Below are 23,438 nucleotides of genomic sequence, written 5' to 3'. Positions count from 1 at the left end.
ACTACGGGATCATGCCTTGGTGACTCTGGCCTTCTTTCCTCTGCAGGGAGACGGTTGACATCATCCAGGTGCTGCTGGCCAGGGAGGCACACCTGACCCTGAGGAAGACCTGCGGGGAGCTGTTGTGCCGCCCCAGCTGCTGCCTCCAGGGCGTGGCCATGTTGGTGACATAAAACAGAGGGCAAAGGGCAGCTTTTCTCTCCAAAGAGAACCTTTCTTCTCCCCTTCCAGCCCAGCCTGGCCTGTCCGTCTGATGGCTGTTTCTCAAAAGAGCTTTGGTGTGTTGCAGGGCCCTCGTGGAGACCTCTTGTCCTGCCATGTGCAGCCTCCAGAGACATCTAAGTTCTGTCCTGGAGAAGGAAGAGGCAAAGGAGCATTCAGCTGCAGCAGTGGCCTTCTTTATTGAGGTGGGAAAATCCCCCCCACCCCAGTCTCTTGGATCGATCCAGGGAGGCAATGGGAGTTGGCTGAGCAGGGTGATGCGGAGGAGAAAACGGGGGTTGCCCCAGGCCACCTATAGGGAGGGATCAAGCTCCAAAACCCATCTCTCTTGCTTTCCCTGCCGCTCAAGGAGAGCCTAGAGGCATGTTCCTGCTTCCCCAAAGAGCAAGGGTGAAGCATCTTCCCTGGGGTCCTTTTGGGCACCTTCTCCCCAGTGAAGCTAGCTCTCTCCTTCTCTTTCCTCCTCCGGCCACTGACGGGCCTTCGACTGCTCTGCTCTCTTTCAGCTGCTGACTAACTACAAGAGCCAAGCCCCCATGGAGAGGACCTGGAAGCTGCTAATGGCTAGGCTGGAACAAAAGTCACCCTTCATTCCAGATTCATCAGCCTGTGCAGGCCCCAAACCCTTTGAACCCTTCCTCTTGGGGAAGCTGCCACAACATCTTCACCCTCCGAGGTGCTGCCTACCTTGATGGATTAGGACGCCTTTCGCACTTCGCGTCCCCCAGGCTGCTGGTCTTCCTTGAGGGCAGCGGTTCTTCTGATGAATCCTAAAATTACAACCCAAATGTTCTTCAGCTGAATACAGGGCTAAAGGGGGTTAGTCCCCACCTGGGAAAATAAGAGGATTTGGTGTTCTCAGTTTCAGTTTGTCGAATGAGGGCTGGCCATGTTGACTAAGGGAGGCAACTCAAGGTCAGGGGCATCTGGCAACCATATTGGAAAAAATATTGTACCAATTGGAAGAAGCAACATGTCCTCGGTTTACCCGTGTGAAGTTTTCGGTAGAAAAAGGAGCACCAAGGACACTTTGCCCTTTCTTTGCTGACCCCTTTTCCAAACCCCTCCGTGAGCTAAATGGCAGCCTTGCAGAGTTCCCCCTCTGTCTTGACTGGTTGGAACGGCCAGGTATCTGGCAGCACTGGGCGATGCAAAGCAGCAGAGGGAGGTTGAAGGAGAAAAAGAGGGAGCAGGAGCACGCTTCTGACGGGTAGCCTGTCCTTGCCAGAGCGTGTCCATAAATAGCACCTCGGCCTCCAGCACCGTTCCATCTGCTGACCTATCTTCAAAGCTGCAGAGACAGGGCTTCTGCCATTGCAAGAGTGAGGAGCTGGTCACAACTTACTAATGCAATGGAGACCTCCTCTATCATGTAGACCCCCTACCTCTTCTGCTCTGGTTCGTCATCACTGGGGAGATATTGAAGGGCCCAAAGGTCAACACCAGTCCTGGGCCATCTTTCAAGACTGGCCACACGGGTACTCTAAAAGCCTGTCAGCTGACCTGCCAAGGGGGTTGAGCTTGTAACTCTCCCTTTTATCAGAAGCAGGGGTAGAGAAAGAAAGGAGGTGAACCTCCATGAGGAAGCAGCAAAAACAGGCTTTGGTCCCGCCCCAGTCGGCCAAGCCGTAGCCCTAGCGACCAGATGGGCTAGGGAGTAGGATGGGTTCTTTTTTCCTTTTCCTTTTGCACTGTGTCATTTTACATTATGCTTCAGATAATCAGAAGTTTACTTTTTACTTTACTTTTTACTTTACATTACTTTACTTTACTTGCTTTAAGCATGCACTCCCTGCCCAGGTGCCTTCATTGTCTGCTGCTCCATTGGCCCCATATGGCCCCTCATCCCATATTTTAAGGAGAGAAGGGCTTCCTGTCCAGGCGGTTGAGCGTGCATCCCATAGAAATCTATCCCTCCCCTCAGCAGACATTTCTCATAGCCTTTTTTCTGTGGGATGGCACTGCAGCCGCCTTCTTGGGGGCTTCAGAATCAGCTGAGAGCCAGTACCTTGCCAAATCGGATACGGAGTCCAGATCTTCCAGGCTCTGGGTCCTGGAGACCCCCTGGACTTCCATCGAATCCTGAAAATGACATTTGTTCATGTTAAGCCATCAATCCAAAGCTCTCTGCATCCCAATAGGATGGCTATCTTGGAAGTTCTGGCAAATCCAGCACGCCTCAGTTGCATGTGAATTAATATGTAAATTAAGTTGTCCCACAATGCAACTCTGAGGAAGCTCTTTCTTGCCACTCCCGCTTCCTCTTTCTCTCTTCCTTCCTCTCCACCAGAAGCAAGCACACGGATGTGTGCTGCTCTCCTCCATTCTGGGCACCGTGTGGTGGGCCTGGAATTCCCCTTTCTTCCACACAGCTCTTGGCAGTTGTAGGGCTGAGAGTTTAGGGCAAAACTCAGTCTTTTTGAAAGAAAAGAAGAACAAAGGAACTTCATCTTTTCCACCAAGATGGATGTAACACAAGCAACAATAAAGTCAGTTAGATTCTTTTTACTTCTTAACCCAATATGTCTGAGCGTGTGATTCTTTATGCTTGGGAGGGCTGAGTGTGTAAGATCAATAACCTGTGTCTCTCTGATGTGCTCGTTGAAGCTATCTAAGATAACTTTTCTTTTTCTGTGCCAGCTTCTCAGCTGTCTTATAAGCTCTGCTCCATTTCAGTGGTTCTAGCAGGCCACTAAATTGGCTTCAGGCTAAAGCCTAGGGTGCAAGGTTCAGCCCCCTGGAAGAGGCCTTTGGAAGCCTTAGGTTAAGGGGATGCTGCTTCCAGAATAAGCACCAGCCATTCTCCAAACAGGCTACGCTCATGGCTGGGCGCTTGGCAACTTTTCACAAAGACTGCACTATTTGGAAGTCGCATCCCTCCCCCTTTTCGCCTTGGAGGGGGTCAGGAAAAGAAGGATGCTTAGGCACTCACCATTTTGTCAATGGATGTCCCTCCACCAGCTGTGACCTAACATCTGGCAGCTATTTTACCAACCACCCATCTGGAATCTTGCACTAGAGGCAGGGGAGAAGCCAGGCACAGAGGCCAGAGTAGAGGCAGATGGGTCCACTGCCAGTCCCTACACTAGAATGTCCTTTCCAGATGGCGGGGAAAATGGAGGAGGAAGAAGCAGGACCGTTGAAGAAGAGGCTCCTCAACCCAGGAAGGGGGGTCAGTATCAGGAGGAAGTTCAGAGCAGCTGTGCCTTCATTGCATCAGGGAGAATTACGTGAGTGGGGCGGGAGGATTGCTTGGAAAGGCCCTCCAAAGGTTGTTCCCTTGCCCTCCAAGCCGTAAAGCTCTTTCCAGGAATCCAAGGGTCTCTTGTCCTGCAGTTTGCCAGCCTGGCTGGGCCTCACAGGCGAGAATTCCTCCCCGCCCCGCAAGACTTGAGGCGTGAACTCCCACCAGCCACATTGCCAATCCCTCCTTACCCCTGAGGTAGAAGCAGTGACCCCATCGTGAGAGCTTTCCTGTTCCTTGACCATTCTCTGTGTCTCTTGGGACCTGACCGGAGGAAGAAAATGAGACATGGAAGGTCATCCAGCTAGCTCAACCTCCCCTTTCCAAGACCGGCCAGCCAGCCTGTCGGTGGTTTTTTCCCCTGCAAGCCCCTTGTGGGCAGGCAGCGGTCTTGGTGGACTGGGGGCTCCTGCAGACTCTTGTGGCTCATCAATGGTGCCCCGCCGATTCCGGGGTTTGGGAGAAGGACTTGGTACCTGGCAGGTGGCACAGGAAGGTCTTCTACACTGTTGCTCTCAAAACAGGAAAATGGACACCTTTTCAAAATGTTCTGTGAGGAGAAGGGAGCAGAGAAAGAGACCTGAGCCAGGGAGAGAGAGTCGGGGCCTTGACTTTCTCCCCCTTCCCGGTTTCTAGGCGGCCGAGGGGGCCTCGCTTACTCTGAACAGCCGTCCTAGTGCCATAGCAGAGGCTGGATGGCTCTGCAGGGAACGAGATTGGTGGTGCAAGGATTGGCAACCCGCAAGAGAGGCCCAGAGGAGTGTCTGCCAGCTGGCAGGCCAATCCACAATGGGAGTGAGCAGCCTGGGGGCTGGCCTGTGGCTTCAGAGGTGAGCTGAGTCTCGTTCCCTCGGCAACCGGGGAAACATCCCCATTAGCCACCTTTTGTACCTGCCCAAGAATGGCTGCCGTCTCCTGGCCAGGAGTGGCCGGCAGCCCTGTGGCCGACTCTCTTGGTAGCCTTTGGCCTCTGCCTTTTCTGTGGGAAGCTGCCTGTTCGTGAGCAGCACGTAAGCACAGTCACGCGTGGCACAAAGCACCGAGAGGGGCAGAGAGGCCGACTTGCTTCTCCGCTGGGCCTCTTGGGCAATCTGACCTTCCTTTCTGTTTCAAACTCTCTTCTAATAATAATGAGTTGGAGGCTCATTAACCCGAAACGTCTTTATTAGGTCACAGCTCCCACATACAGCCTCCTGTTCCAACTAATTTGTTAGATAAAAAAGAACTACTTCTGGGGCCAAAGGCTGTACTTCCTGCAGAGGGTGTGCTTCCTCAATCTCAGTCCTTCCTCTGTGTTACCAGCTTTGTCCTCCTGACTCTACCACTTAGTTCCACCTATTGATACACTTACCCCTTCGGGCCACACAGCCTGGTATCTCTTGCCCACCACTTAGCAGGGTCCGAGTCCTGTCCGCTCAGGGGAGAACTCCCTTCTTTTCCCCAGCGTGGGGGCCTGGGGTCTGAAAGAGGCGACAGAGCTTGGGGGGCATAAAAGAGGGGCAGGGCGGCCTCTCCGATGTCATTCAAAGCCACCTCCCCACTCGGCTGGCCAGCCTGCACATTGGTGGTCATGTAGGAAGCCCACAAAGGCCACCGTTGCTCATCAGAGATGCAGAGTAATGGCAGGAGTGGGGGCTGCCACGACAAAACCTGCCGTCCTCCCAACAGGCAAACGAGAAGGCACTTCTTGAATCCTGCTTGGGAAGTGTGAGAGGGGGAAAAATGAGGGGTTCACAGAACCCCTGAATGTGCCTTAAACTCATCTAAAAGAGAAAAAGGACTGCCTGAAAGGAAGGAGGGGGAGGAAGGAAAATGGGTGCTAAAACAGTCATTAGGTTTAGAATTTGTAGCTGAGATAGTGGGTAATAGCCGGCGCCAGCAAGGTCACGCAAGGGGGAGGGATTATTAGGATTGTGTAAACTTTTGTGTGAAGGGGGAAATGCAGGCCCTGATATATATATATACAAACATTAGAATTAGGATGAAGTTAAATACATTCTTGAGGATGTGATCGATAACCATACATGTCTCAAGGAGGTGTTGATTACCTTCATCACATGTCTGTTTTTCCTCTTCCTGACAAAAAGGCAATCACGGTTATCTGACCTTATGTAAATTAAACTAGGATCTGGTGAGCCATCAGAGTCAAAAACAACGATAAGGATTGTAGGAACATCCTGACATCCTGCTGGCATTGTAAATTTGTAAATCAAAGTGGCTACTTCAAGGTAACAGGAAGAATGTGAGCTGAACTTTCAAAGGAGGGGGAGAACAGGCAGAGAGGGTATAAAAGTATGGTGTTAACTCTTGTGAGTGGGGGGGGGCAAGGTAAAGAAAAACCCTTGTACGTGCCTCAAACTCATGAGAGAAGAACAAGGGAGTTAGCCACAGGTGGGTGACCGGACCCTGAACCCGTGGGGCTGAGGATATGCGTGTCAGATAGAGCCGCTTAGGTTAGGAATTTATAGCTGATTGTGTAGAGTAGCTGGCGTCTACAAAGAGGTGTTTGAGTAGAGATAGACTTTGAAACCTCAAAACAAGGATGAGGGAGGATCTGCAGAATCATCCCACGAACCCAAAAGTTAGAAGATAGGGCAAAAATGTATGAGATAATGTTGCCTGTTTGGAAGGAAAAAGGAAGATTGTGAGCTGAGCCCTCGAAAGAGGGGGAGGACAGTTAGGGTATAAAGGCTTTGAGCTAGCTTTGTTCTTGGTTCTTTCCTGCACCTGCATGGAGGGAACCCGCCTTTGCAAATGCGTTACAAATAAACTCTTTTCTCTGTATCATCGAACCTTGTGGATTGGAATTCTTTTGGGAGGTTTTCCCGCTGACACTCTATTCTTGGTTCCTTCTTGCACGGAGGAACCCGCCTTTGCAAACGCGTTACAAATAAACTCTTTTCTCTGCATCATCGAACCTTGTGGATTGGAATTCTTCTGGGAGGTTTTTCCCGCTGACAGAAGGAAGGAAGGCCCTCTGGGTAGTGAGTCTTGTCAGAGAGAGGGATGCTACCAAGAGGCAGGGTGGGCTGCGTTCGGCAACTTTCCTTAGGAGCTCTGTGGGTGAGGCAGACTCTCCTCTTCTCCTCAGGCCAGAGCAACGAGGCTCATAGGGAGGATTGTCTGGGCTGAGGAGTGCCCCGTGGTGCTAGAGGCATGGTTCCCCGAAATTCTGCTCTGCCTGCTAGATGTCATCATGAAAGGCGCCAGGCTGCAGAATATATCATCTGAAGGAGAGGACCATCTGCCTCTGGAGTAAGCAGCGGCACTGGGAAGGAGAAACCTCCTTCTCCTTCTTGGGCTTCTGAGTTCCTCCCCCTTTTCCCTTCACAGATCCAAGCAGCAGTTCTGGTTTAGCAATGCCCTTGTGGCCCAGCAAGTCCTCTTCTGAGATAGCCCGGGTGTTGCATAGACCCCTGGAAAAAATGCTCTCAAGCACATAGTGCTCCCAGCTTGAGTGCCTTGCTTCTCCCATGAGGCCTGTCCTGAAGCTTTAAAGAAAAGAAAGGAAATGGAATCTGGCCTTTGTGTTTTTCCAGAACACCCTTGGGGTGGGGTAGAGGGACAAACTCACACAGATGCAGCAACTCCCATTTGGTGGCCAATGGCTGCAAGGAAGAAGAAAGGTCCCTCTGCAGTTCCCTCCCCTCTGTGCGCTTCTGGTGGCATTCCAGGGAAAGGAGGGAGAGACCCTGAGGAGGGAAGCTTCCCTGTGGGCATCACGCAAAGGATTTCTTTTGCCCCTCAGACTACAGGATCGTTCCTTGGTGACTCTGGCTTTCTCTCCTCTGCAGGGAGACAGTTGACATCATCCAGGTGCTGCTGGCCAGGGAGGCACACCTGTCCCTGAAGGAGACCTGCAGGGAGATGTTGTGCCGCCCCAGATGCTGCCTCCATGGCGTGGCCATGTTGGTGACGTACGTCAGAGGGCAAAGGGGAGCTTTTCTCCCCACAGAGAACCTTTCTTCAGCTCTTCAAGGCCCGCCTGGCCTGTCCGTCTGATGGCTTTTTCTCAAAAGAGCTTTGGTGTGTTGCAGGGCCCTCGTGGAGACCTCCCGTCCTGCCATGTGCAGCCTCCAGAGACATCTGAGCTCTGTCCTGGAGAAGGAAGAGGCAAAGGAGCATTCAGCTGCAGCAGTGGCCTTCTTTGTTGAGGTGGGAAAATCCCCACCTTAGTCCGTAGGATTCTGAGCCAGGGAGGCAGTGGGAGTTGGCTGACAAGGGTGATGTGGAGGAGAAAATGGGAATCGACCCAGGCCACTGTGAGGTCCCGTTGAGAGGCATAAAGTTCCCAAAGCAATCTCTCTTGCTTTCCCTGCCACTAAAGGAGAGCCTAGAGGCATGTTCCTGCTTCCCCAAAGAGCAAGGGTGAAGCATCTTCCCTGGGGTCCTTTTGGGCACCTTCTCCCCAGTGAAGCTAGCTCTCTCCTTCTCTTTCCTCCTCCGGCCACTGATGGGCCTTCGACTGCTCTGCTCTCTTTCACCTGCTGACTAACTACAAGAGCCAAGCCCCCATGGAGAGGACCTGGAAGCTGCTCATGGCTAGGCTGGAACACCCCAGCCTGACCGTTCGCCAACTGAGCAGGAAGGGTCTTCTCCATCTCTGCGAGAACTACAAGGTGGTAAGTGGCCCTCGCCCACAGGGGATAGACAAACGCGGAGCTTCTCCTCTTTGGTCACAATCGTAGAGGAGGTTTCTGGGAAGCCCCTTCCAGCAAGTACCTTCTCTTTCGAAGTACTGTACAGCAATAAAGTTGCTGGCCTGGACAGATATAGCCAGTGGGCTTTCTTAGGGTTAGGTTTCTCTTCTCTCTTTCATTGGAGGAGAGTTTTCGAATGTCCCATTTTCTCTGCAGATGATGACCCCTGAGGAGCTGTGTCATGCCATCCTCAGTGGGCTCTGCAGTTCCAGCCAAATTATCACCTTGCAGTTCTTGGGCTTGGCGGAGCAGCTCGGCCTCCAGACACAGGAGGATGTTTGGACGCCACTGAATGCCTCCTTGGCTGCCCAGTACCGCTTGCTCTTCGACCACGTGAGTCCTCAGCTCCTCCTTCCTTGGAAGAGGAGGAAAAAGTCAATGGAAACCTAAACTGGGAGGCTCCATGGGACCCATTCCTTGCAGGGCAAGGAAAAACAGCCTTTTCCTTGGTCTGTCCTAGGAGGCGGCAACCATTCGATGGGCAGCCTTGAAATACGTCTGGCCTCTTCTGCAGCACCGGAAAGATCTTGAGGGGACAACAGCCATCCACACCCTCATTGCGGTGCTGATGCCCGTGGAAGATCTTGAGAAGGAGGTGGCAAAGGTGAGGGCCCAGCTTGCCTGGGAAAAGAGGGTTGCAGCTTGGCTAGCTGACTCGAGGAAAGCAGTAGAGGAATGGCACCAGCTTCTTTCTCTCCTCTTGTTTTGAAAGCAGCAAAGGATACGCTGCAGCACCTGGAAGAGGCTCTCTGCTGGGACCTTGGGGGCACCCTCCAGGCGGTGGGGACTTACAGCCTGCAGGAGCTTCTTCATCAAATCGCCAAGTGCCTGGTAAGAGCCCTTCTCTGTCTCCTGTACTCCTCTAGAGGTGAGATCACTCGATGAAAGCAGTAGAGGAATGGCACCAGCTTTTTTCTCTCCTCTTGTTTCAAAGGCATATCCCATCTCTGCCTTTTCTGCCTCTTCTCCTAGATTCGGTTCCCCTTCTTGGAGGGGCAGTTGGAGATGGAGGTGTTCACCTGCCTTTCATACTGTAAGAGCAAGCAGGCTTCAGTGAGGAGAACGGCTATGTTCATTGGTAATGGAAAGAGAAGGCTCTTTGTGGGCAATCAGGTGGGAGGTCTCATCCCCCAGGTTCAGGGTTTCTCCTGTCCAGGGATAGCCATGTTCCAGCCAAAAAGCACGGCCCCCTGCAGTCTTTCATAGAGTCACTGGCCTGTTTGGGCCATGGACCTTCCTTTAGGCCAGGCAAGGCATGAGCCTGGAGTCCTCTTGCTAAGCTTCTTGTTTTCCCATCATCAAAGGCGTGGGGAATTCTGGCGTTCCGGCTGCATTCAGTGGAGAAGCGGGCTTTGAAAGAGACAGTGGTGTGTTTTGCTCCCTCCTTTCTTCTATAGGTCACCTGCTTCATCTGAATGGCAGCCTCCTCACTGGAGGGACAGTTCCCATTCCATCTACCTTGCTTGTAAGCAATTCCTGTGCAAAGGGATAAGAGAAACATCTTTGGGTTCACAGCTTGCAGAAGGGAGGGAGGGAGGGAAAGAGGTATTAGGCAGGATGCATTTTGACACTCTGGTCTAACTGTTGTCTTTGCAGATCGGGAAAAGCTTCTGGGTGACCAGGACCCTGCAGTCAGGCGAGTCGCCCTGAGAATGAAAGGTTTGGTGGAAAAGGCCTTCTCCCTCCACTCTCAAGATGGGCTGGTGGCTGCCCTCCGGCGCTTGGTGGCAGGCTGTAGGCAGCCACGATACCCCCCTGAATATGACGGCCTTTCCGCCTGATGGACCGATGAGGGAAACTGGGTAACAGCTTCCCCAGGTGTAGCATAGAGGCCAATGGAGGGAGAGCAGGGGAAGAGGGCCAGGGTTTCCCTCTGATGGGAGGGGACTTGCTGTGGCCTGAGTCGGCTTTGTGAGGGTGGGGGCCAAAAGCAGAGGACCTTCCCATGAAGGGAGGAATGTCCACTGATGGGCTTCCTCCCAGTGAAGTTGAGGCAAGGCCTGCGAGCAGAGAAACCGACTGCCTGATCTCTCTGTCATTTCAGGAATGGGAGCCCTTCCTCCCACACCAGGGAACATCTTGCGTCACCAGAGAGAAGGACCGCTAGGGTGCCATACCATCCCCTCGCAATGGACAAAGTCAGTTCCCTGTTGACAGGACTGGGAAGGAATTTTGCCCAGAGCCAGTTTGGTCTAGTGGTTAAGGGAATGGGCTAGACACCAGGGGGTGGCGAGTTCTAATCTCTCCTTAGGCATGAAAGCCATCTGGGTGACACTGGGCCAGTCACTCTCTATCAGCCCAACTCACCTCACAGGGTTGCTGTTGTGGGGAAAATAAAAGGAGGATGGAGTATTATGTATGTTCCCCACCTTGAGTTATTTACAAAAATCATAAAGGTGGGATAAAAGAAAATCTTTAAAAAAAACTGCTGCTGGACTTGGCCGGTGGGGTCTTTGCGTTCCCCATAGTAACGTTTACCCTAACGTGGCTGTTGACGGGTTAAAGTTATTCAAGAAATAGTGAAATGCTACTTCTGACCGTGTCGCTTAGGTTATTTCGCGCACTTGCTCCATTCTGTTTCTTCATCAGTGAACAAAGAGTAAAAATGTAAAACTCAGCCAGCTGGTGTTGAAATACTGCTAAGCGTAGAGAAGGAAGCAAAATCAGTGCTGCTCTCTATGTCAGTCCGTTGGGAGGCAGGTCTGGAGCCGAGGAACAAATCCATCCACCTTGGGACAGTGAGTGCCCTTACCCCCTTCCCAGTGGGCAGGAGAGATCACGCAGGTTCATGTGAGAAGACCCAGGGACCATTTCCTCTCTCCCTGCTCACATGGAGCCCTTTCTCCCTCACATATTTAGAGCACCTTTCATTCATATCGCTGGTTGGGATGGTTTTGAATGGAGAAGGACCCAGGCCAGAGCAGGCAAAGGCCTGGAGACCAGATGCAGCAAGCTGTGAGCCATGGAGAAGAGAGGACGGCAGCTTTGGTCACCTGCCCAGAAGAAGCTGCGCACTTCTGATTTTCCTGTTTTGTATAAAAGAGGTAACCGGCATGTCGAATAGTCAACGGGAATCATTATGGGCAAATGAGAAATCTCATCTGCTTCCCACTCAGGATCCCTCATGTTGTAAAATTGAATTGAGCAGGAACACTTGTAAGAGGATATCCTCCTGACTGTAAAGAGAGTGTAAAAGAATACTGAGTAATTAAGTAGCAGAACAACCCATTAAAAATTTAAATAATATATGTCCTAACAGTCAGGAACCACGCTGAGACAAGGTTTAGGTCTCTAGTGTTTTATTACTGCTACATTAGACAGAAAATTCTAACAAACTGAAGAAGCTTGGGATTAACCCAGACAGATAAACCCCAAAAGTTAAGGCGGGTCTGATCTGTGTCTCTTTGAATGGCTGCTTAACTCCTCAGTACTACGCATGTGTTTTTCCCCCTGGATAGGGGCCCCCTCCTGCTCACCATCAGTACTCATGACAATATAGCTGTATAGAATGTAGATAGCTTGCTTAGTCCCGCTATCAATGAACACTAACTGGTACTCTTTGTACTTGAAATAAAAGTTAGATTTTATTTTAAAAAAACACAAAGGTAGAAAAGTTTCTATATAAACTGAATCTCGAAGAGAGGGAAGCACGAGAGAGAGAGAGTCATTTAACGAACAATTGGCCCAGTGAGAAACAGACACAGGGACCGCCTGTGAAGGCCCTTCCCCTCACTTGTCTCTTGCCATCTTTCTAGTGATCAGAGCAGCTGATATGTGCGAGCTTCTGGGTGAAGAACGGCGAGTTAAGTGATCTCCAAAAGAGCAGAGATGACGGCGACTAAGACTGAAGTGTCACGACCAGCTCAGATTCCTTGGAAGATGACCTCCCAGTCACCTCGGGAGAGTAATTAACTACCGGCCAAGTGGCAATGGAAATCAGCGTGGATCAACTTGCCGCCAAAAATGCCCAGAGATTGACTGCTCCATTGACCTGGTTCCTGGTGCCAAGATTCCAGTAGCCTGAATTTACCCACGTTCAGAGCCAGTTAGCAACATTTCAGGACTTCATTGAGAAAAATCTGAAGAGGAGGTTTACAAGGCCTTCTTCCTCACCTGCAGCTGCTCCGGTCTTGTTTGTCAAGAAAAATTCAGGGGAGCTTTGGATGTGTAATGACTACTGGCTGCCAAACCAGATCACCATCAGGAATCGCTACCCCCTGCCTCTCATTTTGGAGCTCTTAGGTTGCTTGGTGCCAATGTTTTTACCAAACTCGACCTCTGTGGACCTCTGTTCCTTCTGCCTGACAAAGGGTTCCCCTCACCCCCCGCCTGCCCGGCATGTAGGGGAAATCCTTTGTGGGACTGCAGGAATGAAGTTCAAATCTTGTGGATTTGAGCACTGTTCGTACAGTCTGCCAAAGGCTTTCCTCTCCTTCCCGTGCACAGAAGGGAATATGGGGCTGCAGGAGCAAAGCACAAATCTTCAGGATTTGAGCCCCATTCCCACAGCCTGTTGAAGGGTTTCCCCTTCCCTCTGTGCACAGAAGGGAACTCCTTTGTGGGGCTGCAGGAACAAAGCTGAAATCTTCAGGATTTGAGCTCTGTTCCTGCAACCTGTAGAAGGGTTTCCCCTCCCCTTCATTCACAGAGGGGAAATCCTTTGTGGGACTGCAGGAACAAAGCTTAAATCTTCAGGATTTGAGCTACATTCCCACAGCCTGTTGAAGGGTTTCCCCTCCCTTCCATGCACAGAGGAAAAATCCTTTGTGGGGCTGCAGGAACAAAGCTCAAATCTTCAGGATTTGAGCCCCATTCCTGCAGCCTGTAGAAGGGTTTCCCTTCCCCAACATGCACAGAGGGCAACTCCTTTATGGGGCTGCAGGAGCGAAGCTCAAATTTTGAGGATTTGAGCTCTGTTCCTGTAGCCCGCCAAAGGGTTTCCCCTCTGTTCCGTCCTCTATTTTTCTCAGGCGATCTCAGTCTTATATGATCTGCACTCTGCACATGTAGAGACACTCAGTGAAATCTTGGTGCAAACTCAAAAGCTTGTATTTGATGTGTGTGAAAGTGTTGCAAAAAAAAAAAAATCCTGAAAAGAAGGGAGAAAGGGTTTTCTGTGGAAGCACCGTATTCCCCCTCTGTCCTCCTCTTCCTCCTCCCCCCTCTTCATTCTGACCCTCAAGCTTGTAACAAGCAGGCAAGAGGCAGACTGAAGGAGGGGGGCTTGGGGGAGACTAAGGCAAATAGGGAAACACACATGCACACACACTTCAAACAATGAAGAATAAAGTTTATTTATTTTTATCCCGCCTTTATTATTTTTTATTTTGTAAATAACTCAAGGCAGCAAACATACCGAATACTCCTCCCTCCTCCTGCTTTCCCCACAACCACCACCCTGTGAGGTGAGTGGGGCTGAGAAAGAGGGACTGGCCCAAGGTCACCCAGCCGGCTCTCATGCCTAAGGCGGGACTAGACAGTTGAGTTCAGCAACCCCATGAGGAACAAAAAACAGTTAATCGAAAACCCATTGCCAAGTCTTCTGATATTTGAGCAGGTAGGACAGTAGCAGCCAAAGCTATTCCTGGTTTCTAGCCCAGCACCTTAACCACTAGACCAAACTGGCAAAGACTTAACAGAAACCTCTCAACTTTCTTGCAATATGCACCCAAGTTACACAATCACAATGCACAAAATACACACAAAACACACCAGCATGAATGGTGGATGCAGGCACGGCCAGAACCTGCATCCATTCCCCAAACATTCCTTTACCACCATAGAGAGATTCAGTTTTTAAAGGGGCAGGCTCACATAATTTTTAAACTGCCTCCTCACAACTCAAAACACTTTCTCAACCTTACATGCACACACCAATCCAGACAGACAAAATGCTCACAAGCAGAAAACACACACTGGTGCCTTAACATCGACAAAACACCTCCCTGTCTGCTCCCGCATGCAATCCATCACAGCCCGGCAAGAACACAGCAATTCTTCCTCCCCACCTCTCAGCTGGGAGAAAGAAACACCTGGTCCTGGTGCACAGGTGGGGAGGTTCGTGTGGAATTCAAGCAAACCATTCAACAGGGAGACAGGCAAACAGAAAGAAATATATTGTTCTATTAGTTACATATTCTTAACTAAAAGAAAGGCTGATTATTCTGATCGTAATGGCCTGGTAGTAGTATTTGCTGGGTACCAATCTTCTCTTAGCTTTGGTGGTTTCAGATTACAGCCTTGCAATAATCACTTGATTATTTCCAATTCACTTATTACTTTACTTGGAGCAATATTTATAAGGGAAAAAAATACAAAGGTCAGTGGCAAATTATTCACAAACACACGCACACACACACAACTACTATAGCTTAAAGACCTTTTTCATTTTTAACATTAAGCTGCACATGCTTAAAAGGTCTTTCAGTGTTTGGCGCAAAATGCATCATGAGTTTCATCAGATCTCTGAACAATCAATTTCCTGGTATTTCTTTGAGTACTCTTAATAGGGTTAATTTTGATTCGTAGCCGAATTACAAGGAGAAGATCTCGAGAGAGTGTTACAATCGGCTTCTGGATTGCAGGGACAAATGTCATCCGAAAGTTGTACCCAACAATACCAGTATTTCATTTTTATTTCCTCCTCCTCCTCCTCCTCCTCTTTTTCTCCCCCCCCCAAAAAAAAGTTGCAAAAGTTTCAGTTGACAACAATTAAAAGGTCCCCATTCTGACTAATTTTGTTTACCATAATTTTTCCAAAAATCTCAGCCAGTGTCTGTTTAGGAAAAAGAAAAAGCTTGTTTCTTACCCATTCCAAGTTGAACCAAGAGCTTTCCAGCATCCCAAGCCTGTAGGAATTTTTCTTTAATAAGCTTGACGTACAATCATGAGAGGGAACAGTCCAGCTGCCCCTGTGGGTGTATTGGCCTCTTTCAGTTGTGCTAGCTTTTCATGTTGTTTTGTGATTCCTTTGACTGCAGTCTGGTTGATTTTCTCACAAGGTGGGGAGATCCTGAGGTTTCCGCCCCTATGCCCGAGCACCTCTTCTCAAATACCTGAAATAATCGGTCAGAGCTGGTAATAGCTCCTTCTCCTCTGGGCGATGGTTCCACAGGTGAGGACAGACAGCCTTCCCTGGTCCCGCAACTGGACCCCGAGCCCCAATGGACCCCCCAGGGGTGCGCTCTTCCCCTGTACCATTTCCTTACCTCCTGGCCCTTACCCCCTCTTGGCTCCTCGGCCTTCTGCCTCCTCCGAAGACGCACGGGTGAACTCACCCAGTGCCGGCAGGTGTGTTCAGTGACTGAGGCAGGCCGATCCGAGCCCTGAGGGTGCCACACTGAGATCCCGGACGAGCCCCCAAATTGCTGCCTGTAAACTCAGGCACCCCGAGTTGGGTGCGCAGCTGAAGACCTATTGCCTGAATGTGGGAGAGAAAGAACGTAACCTTTGGAAAGGTAGCTTTCTGCCTACCCGAGAACACGAAGCACAAATGTGTTTCAGGCAAAAGCGAAAGCCCTGATTCAAATCCTTTTATAGGGTGCAGAAACAAATGATACGTACATTCAGTATACGTGATACGTCATAAAGCAAGTAATCAAACAATAAGAGGCATTGATTACATGTGAGACTTGAACAATAGAAAACGTTGATTCTAGATCACATTCCACAAATGGAAAATTAACGAGTTACATCACTCCCTTTCCCAGCAGGGTTTGTATCTTTTGAAACTTGCAGGTGTATTCAAGGACTTCCAGAATACGCTCCCTATTGTTTAGTTGCTGAAAAGGCAAGTTCTCACGTACCAGAAGAAATGGCCTTGGCCCAGAAGAAAAAACATGTTTTCCTACAGTTAGAAAAGAGGCCTAGACTGCCATGTTAGAAATGTCAATATCACCTTTCCTGAAAAACTAATAACAAAGCCTAAAAATTCCAGGTAACACAATAGGGAGCATATTCTAAAAGTCCTTGAACACACTTGCAAGTTTTAAAGACACAAACCTGGCTGGGAAAGGGAGTGATGTGACTTGTAACTTTGCCACTTGTGGGATGTTATCTCGAATCAATGTTTCCTATTGCTCAAGTCTCACACGTAATCAATGTCTTTCACTGTTGGATTACTTGCTTTATGACATATCACCTATACTGAACGTAGGTATCATTTGTTTCCGTGCCCTATAAAAGGGTTTGATCCCCCTTAATAAGGGCTTTTTGCTTTTGCCTGAAATACATTTCTGATTCGTGTTTTCGGGTAGGAAGAAAGCCACCTTTCCAAAGGTTAAGTAGTTTCTCTCCCAAATTCAGGGACTAGGTCTTCAGCTCCACGGCGCTCGGGGTGCCTGACTTTGAAGGGAACGCTTTCAAGTGCCAGGTGAGAGCCTTACTTGGAACTCAAGGGTTCTGTTTGCCTTGGATACCAGGGTTTGACAGACTCACTACGCCCCCCCCCCTTTTTTTTTGCCAGTTATGGAATGTTACCTAGAATCAGTGTTTCCTATTGTTCAATTCTCACATGTAATCAATGTTTTTATTGTTTGGTTACTTGCTTTCTGATGTATCACATATACCAAATGTATGTATCATTTTTTTCTGTGCCCTAGAAAAGGACTTGAAAGGAATTACTGTGTGATTCGTGTTTTCGGGTAGGCAAAAAGCCACTTTGCAAAGTTAGTCTCTCTCCCAAATTCAGGGACCAAGTTTTTATCAGCTCCACGCCACACTCGGGGTGCCTGAGTTTCTAGGCAAGAGCGCGAGGAGAGGCCCCCAGCGGGAGAGGCTCAGGGGAGTGCCTGCCGGCCAGCGGGAGAATCCAGAGAGGGAGCGAGCAGCCTGGGCCCCGGCTGGCGGCTGTGTAGGCAGGCTCGGAACCTCGTTCCCTTGGCAACCGGGGAAACCGCCTCAACGGCCACTTTTGAACCTCCACAAGGATGGGGGCTCTCTTGGCGCCAGGAGTGGCCGGGCAGCCCTGTGGCCGACTCTCTTGGTGGCCTTTGCCCTCCGCCTTTCACATGGGAAGCTGCCTCTTCGTGAGCAACGCGTTTGGGGGGCATACAAGAGGGGCAGGGCGGCCTCTCCGATGTCACTCAAAGCCACCTTCCTCTGTACCGGCCAGCCTGGAGGTGCTGGTGGTCATGTAGGAAGCCCGAGAAGGCCACCAGTCGCTCATCAGAGATGCGGGGCACTGGCTGGTGGGGGCTGCAGCGGAGGTGGGAGATCGGGGGAAGTGAGAACCGTGAGATGGGAAAATGCCCTTCAGCCCTACCAATCTTCCGATGACTGTACCGGAGCTGAAGCTCCTCCCAACCCTTTTTACCTATCTGCAAACATCAAAGATGCGCATGGGTTTCTTGAAGCAGAAAAACACAGCCCATTTCCACACTGAAGCCGTGACCTGGAAGGATCTGAGGGAGCATCAAGCCCCTTTCCAAACCTCATACAGCACCACGAATGAGGGAGCCACCTCCGACAGACGACTTTCCCCTCTCCTCCTACAGGCCTGGATAAGCTGCTTCTAGTTCTCTGACCATCTGGGCTGCCTGCCTTTCTGTTGCAGCCTTTGCAGCCCAGCTAATTTGATATTCGAGGCGAGGTCCGATCCACACAGGATCAGGTGGGACAGTGCCTTGATTCAACTGCATCTGGGAGGCCCACCAAGTCTGTCTGACAGGAATCCTGCAATGCGAAGCAGAAAACCAAGGCGGTGCTGCTATCTTTTAAAGAAATACTTTATTTTTGCAATAATAGTGGGACAGAGGAGAGGAAAACAGAAGAAGGGAGGGAGGGAGGGAGGGTCAGCCCAGTGTGTGCAAGGAGGTTGGTGGAAGACAGCAGAATTGCTCAGCTAAAAAGCTAATTTGCAAGACGCAGGAAAAGGGATCTTTGGGGGCCATAGGTTGCCATAGATGGCAGGAGGAATAGAAAGCTCTTTCTATCCCTCCTGCCCTCTGGGGTTCCAGTGGAAGTAGTCCTTTTTTTTTCTTTTTTTGTATAATTTTATTAAAGGTTTTTTAAAAAGAAGATAAAAACTAATACGAACTAAGAAAAAGTAAGAAAAAGAAAAGAAGAAATCAAAGAGAAAGCTAAAAGGGCAAGAAAGGGAAAAAAGTAGAAGAAAAATAGAAAAGAAAGAAAAAAGATACAAAGGAGCTTCTGATCTTCTTTACAGCAGTTATCAATACAATTATAGATTTACCTCTTACTTTATGGTTACAACATAGCTCTCTTCTTTCTATATTCTATTCTGTTGAATCATCAAAACCATAAACCATAAGTTCCTTTTTTTCTGTTTCAGGCAAACAGTTTATAAGGCGTTTCCCATCAGCAATAAACGTAGATATTGTCTTTTTTCTGATCAAAGACGTCAATTTAGCCATCTCAGCAAGTTCCATCATCTTTAGCAGGCAAGTTCCATCAACTTCACCAACCATTCTTCCGTTGTGGGTAGTGCCAAATCTTTCCATTTTTGTGCATACAATAATCTTGCTGCAGTTATCATGATAAAAACAAAGTTCCATGACTTTTTTCAACTCTTTGTCCATCAATCTCAAAAGACAAACCTCTGGTTTCAATTGTAGATTAATCTTTAAAATCCTCTGAATTGGTGTATAAATCGTTCTTACCCATTTGGTAAAGTTCACTCCAGAATTCGTATCTTCCAAAACCTTGAACAAGAAAGCTCAATTCAAATTGTTAAATGGCAATTTTCTTCATCTAAGAAAATCAGTGCGGCTTCTTTTTCATTATGTTGCTTTGAATTTTCCAAAATGTCCAAGACATTTCTAACATTGTCCTTTAACTGCTTTTAGGTAAAAACCCACATAGATCCTCGTGAATAAATTCTTGCAAATTTATTTTCAGCCTGTCAGCTAAAATGGTTGTGAACAACTTGTAGTCATTATTCAATAATGATATTGGCCTATAGTTTCTTGTTAAAGTCAAATCTTGTCCCTCTTTAGGCAATCGTGGCCAGGAGGGCCTTTGCACAACTTCGGGTTGTGCGCCAGTTACGCCCGTTCCTGGAACGAGAAGCCCTCCAAACAGTCACTCACGCCCTGGTCATCTCCCATATAGACTACTGCAATGCGCTCTACGTGGGGCTACCCTTGAAGAGTATCCGGAAGCTTCAGCTGTTCCAGAATGCAGCTGTGCGGGCTATTTTTGGTGCCCCTAGGTCGGCGCATATAACACCTTTGCTGCGCGAGCTGCACTGGGTGCCAGTTTGCTTCCAGGTCCAATTCAAGGTGTTGGTTATCACCTTTAAAGTTCAGTCTCCATCTGAAAGAATTAGAGAAAATTCTTATAATTTCTAATTATAAAATTATAAAATTAATTTTCTTTTATAAACCAAACTCACAGGATTATGATCCAAAAAAGTCTCTGGTAATATCTCTACTTTAGAAACCTTAGGAGCCAAGTTCTTTGAAATCCAAATCATGTCTATTCTTGAAAAGGATCTATGTCTTTCAGAAAAGTAGGTATACTCTCTTGAATTACCATTTTTCTGTCTCCATATATCAACCGGCCCTAAATTGTCCATCAGATCAAAGAAAACTTCTGGTAATTTGCCTTGAGGGGTTTTAATGTTTTCCTCAGAAGCTCGGTCTAGTTCTGGGAAGATCATGCCATTGCAATCTCCCATCAAACACCAATTTTCTTAAGGAAAACCTATTAATCTCTCCATAGGTCATTTGGAAAACAATCCTTGGTCTTCATTTGGGGCACAAATTCCTAGTATTGAAGTCTTAGTCCCATGCAAAGTAACTTCCATCCTACCACCTACCATAGTCATCAGTCAGTAGAAGCTCTGCTTTTAGTTGGGGATTCATATATAAAGCAACTCCATTTCTTTTCTCTTTTTTTGTTCCTGCTGAAATAGTTTCTTCACCCAAATTTTTATGAATCAAATATTTTATTACCCTTTATTCTACTATGTGTCTCTTGTGGGGAGAAGAAAGAGCTCACACGGGAATGCTGATAGGATTGGATGCCGAGTTTGGAGGTGGCAAGGCAGAGGGGGCAGAGAAAGAAGAAAGGAAGAGCGTCTGGACAGGTGGGGTGGAGAGGCCCCCTGCGCAGGCAGAAAGGCTGCTCGTGAGCCGGGGGTCAAAGAGGGCAGGCCGGAGGTTTGGGGAGGAGAATCCAAGGAAAGCCCTTGGCCCTTTGGCCACGGTGGAGTGTGAGCAGCTGCCGGTTTCCCTAGCGAGGAGGCTGCCCAGTGGACCGCTCTCAAAAGTCCACGGTTTCCTTTTGGATGCTGCAGACGGAGGGAATTGGCTCTTAGAGCTGCTCTGTGTGAGGTTCTTGATCTGTATGCCCCAAATCCAGCAACTCACAGCACAAGCCACTAGAGATATGCGTAGTTCTTTATTGGGACAGTATCAAACCCTGTTAAAGTCACGAGTGGGGCCTACTTCCTCCCGCCTTCTCTTTTAAGCCTCCCGCCTTCTGCTTCTGACCCGCCCCTTCCTCTCTTCTTCTTCGATGGCTCTCCTCTGTGGTGACAGCTTGTTCTGTTCGTTCTGACAGTTGATGGCTGCTCAGGCCTCCGGCTCCAAATGCATTCGCTTGTTCCCCGTCAGTCTTCTTCTTCAGCTCTGCGTAAGGCTGGAGCACCCAGTCGCAAGTAGCCATTGCGGCTGGGCATTCCGTCCTTACCCTCTGCTGGTGGAAGGCTTGGCAGTAGGCTTGAACGGACTAAAACCTGTCAGAGCAGAAAAAGGGCCTGCCTGGGAGCTCCTTCGGAGAGCTCAGCTCTCCAACTCAGGATCGGTGTCTGTTTCAACACAGGAGCTAGAAACCTTCTGTAACCCCTCCCCGACCCAGCTCAGTCAGAAGCCCAGCATTAAAGTATGTGGGGGAGAAAGGGCTCCGGGTGAGCAGGGCTAGAGGAAACGGCCCCTGGGCCTTCTGATAGGAACCTGCGTCATCCCTCCTGCCCACTGGGAGCGGGGAATAGCACTTGCTGTCCCAAGGCGGGTGAATTTGCTCCTTGGAGCAAACACGTGAAAGAACCTAAGCGACATGGTCAGAAATAGCCTTTCACTATTTCTTGAACAACTTTAACCCGTCAACAGCCAACCTAGGGTGAATGTTACTAGAGGGAAGAAGGCAAAGACCCCACAGTCTTTGGGGTCCAGCAGCAGATTATTATTTTTTAAAGATTTTTTTTATCCTACCTTTATTATTTTTATAAATAACTCACGGAGGGGGACATACCTAATACCCCATCCTTCTCCTATCTTCCCCACAACAATCCTGTCAGGTGAGTTGGGCTGAGACAGAGTGACTGGCCCAAAGTCACCCAGCCGGCTTTCACGCCTAAGACAGGAGTAGAACTCACCACCTCCTGGTTTCTAGCCTGTTGCCTTAACCATTAGACCAAGCTGGCTCTGGGTAAAATTCCTTCCCAGCCCCGTCAAGCGGCGACTGACTTTGTCCATTGCGAGGGGATGGTACGGCACCCTAGCGGTCTTTCTCTCTGGTGCTGCAAGATGTTCCCTGGTGTGGGAGGAAGGGCTCCAATTCCTGAGAAGACACAGAGGCAGTCAGTTTCTCTGCTCGCAAGCCTTGCCTCAACTTCACTGGAGGAAGCCCATCAGGGGACATTCCTCCCTTCGTGGGAAGGTCCTCTGCTTTTGGCCCCCACCCTAACAAAGCCGACTCAGGCCACAGCAAGGCCCGTCCCATCAGAGGAAAACCGTGGCCCTCTTCCCCTGCTTTCCCTCCATTAGCCTCCATCCTACACCTGGAGCAGCTGTTATCCAGTTTCCCCCACTGGTCCATCCAACGGAAAGGCCGTCATATTCGGCCAGGGGTGGTGGTGGTATCGTTGCCGCCTACAGCCTGCTACCAAGCGCCAGAGGGCAGCCACCAGCCCATCTTGAGAGCGGAGAGAGAAGGTCCTTTCCACCAAACCTTTCGTTCTCTGGGTGACTCACCTGACTGCAGGGTCCTGGTCACCCAGAAGCATTTCCAGATCTGCAAAGACAACAGTTAGACCAGAGCGTCAAAATGCATCCTGCACAACCCCTCCCTCCCTTCCTCTCCCACACTCCTAACCCAATGCTGTTCCTCTTGTCACTTTGCACAGGCATTGCTTACAAGCAAGGTAGACAGAAAGCGTCCCTCCAGTGAGGAGGCTGCCATTAAGATGAAGCGGATGACCTATAGTGGAAAGGAGGGAGCAAAACACACCACTGTCTCTTTCAAAGCCCGCTTCTCCACTGAATGCAGCCAGAACTCCAGAATTCCCTGTGCCTTTGATCCCGGGGGAAACAAGAAGCTCAGCAAGAGGACTCCAGGCTCATGCCTCGCCTGGCCTAAAGGAAGGTCCATGGCCCAAACAGCCCAGTGACTCTATGAAAGACTGCAGTGGGCCATGCTTTTTGGCTGGAACATGGCTATCCCTGGGCAGGAGAAAGCCTGAACCTGGGGGATGAGACCTCCCGCCTGATTGCCTACAAAGAGCCTTCTCTTTCCATTACCAATGAACATAGCAGCCGTTCTCCTCACTGAAGCCTGCTTGCTCTTACAGTATAAAAGGCAGGTGAACACTTCTGTTTCCAACTGCCCCTCTGAGATGGGGAACTGAAGGGTGCGCCTCACTGAAGCCTGCTTGCTCTTAAAGCAAGAAAGGCAGGTGAACATCTCCATCTCCAACTGCCCCTCCGAGATGGGGAACAGAATCTAGGAGAAGAGGTAGAAAAGTCATAGGTGGGAGACCACCAAGTGCTGCATGCACCACCATACCTCTCACCTCTAGAGGGGAACAGGAGCCAGAGAAGGGCTTTTACCAGGCGCTTGGCTATTTGATGAGGAAGCTCCTGCAGACTGTAACTACCCACTATCAGGAGGATGCCCCGAAGGTCCCAGTGGTGAACCTCTGCTAGGTGCTGCGGGTAACCTTTGCTGCCTTCAAAAGAAGAGGAGAGAAAAAAGCTGGTGCCATTCCTCTACTGCTTTCCTCGAGTGAGTCAGCTAGTCAAGTTGCAACCCTCTTTTCCCAGGCAAGCTGGGCCTTCACCTTTGCCACCTCCTCCCCAACATCTTCCACATGCATCAGCACCGCAATAAGGGTGTGGATGGCTGCTGCCCCTCAAGATCTTTCCGGTGCTGTAGAAGAGGCCAGATGTATTTCAAGGCTGCCCATCGAATGGTTGCTGCTTCGTATGACAGACCAAGGAAAAGGCTGTTTTTCCTTGCCCTGCAAGGAATGGGTCCCATGGAGCCTCCCAGTTAAGATTTCCATTGACTTTTCCTCCTCTTCCAAAGAA

The 23,438-nt window shown here is 49.6% G+C and overlaps 1 protein-coding gene across 1 annotated transcript in view; it reads right to left on the bottom strand.

The window, feature by feature from the left end:
• Positions 1 to 23,050: 23,050 nt before the first annotated feature.
• Positions 23,051 to 23,438, bottom strand: part of LOC134490168 (uncharacterized) — a 66,245-nt gene continuing 65,857 nt past the window's right edge. The window contains exon 7 of the mRNA XM_063293058.1: positions 23,051 to 23,077. Within this exon, the coding sequence (XP_063149128.1) occupies positions 23,051 to 23,077 (27 nt within the window). The remainder of the gene's footprint in view (positions 23,078 to 23,438) is intronic.

Source organism: Candoia aspera, chromosome 2 (genome assembly GCF_035149785.1).
Source record: "Candoia aspera isolate rCanAsp1 chromosome 2, rCanAsp1.hap2, whole genome shotgun sequence".
In the NCBI taxonomy this organism is placed as follows: domain Eukaryota; kingdom Metazoa; phylum Chordata; class Lepidosauria; order Squamata; family Boidae; genus Candoia; species Candoia aspera.
This window is presented reverse-complemented; position numbering and strand designations above follow the sequence as displayed.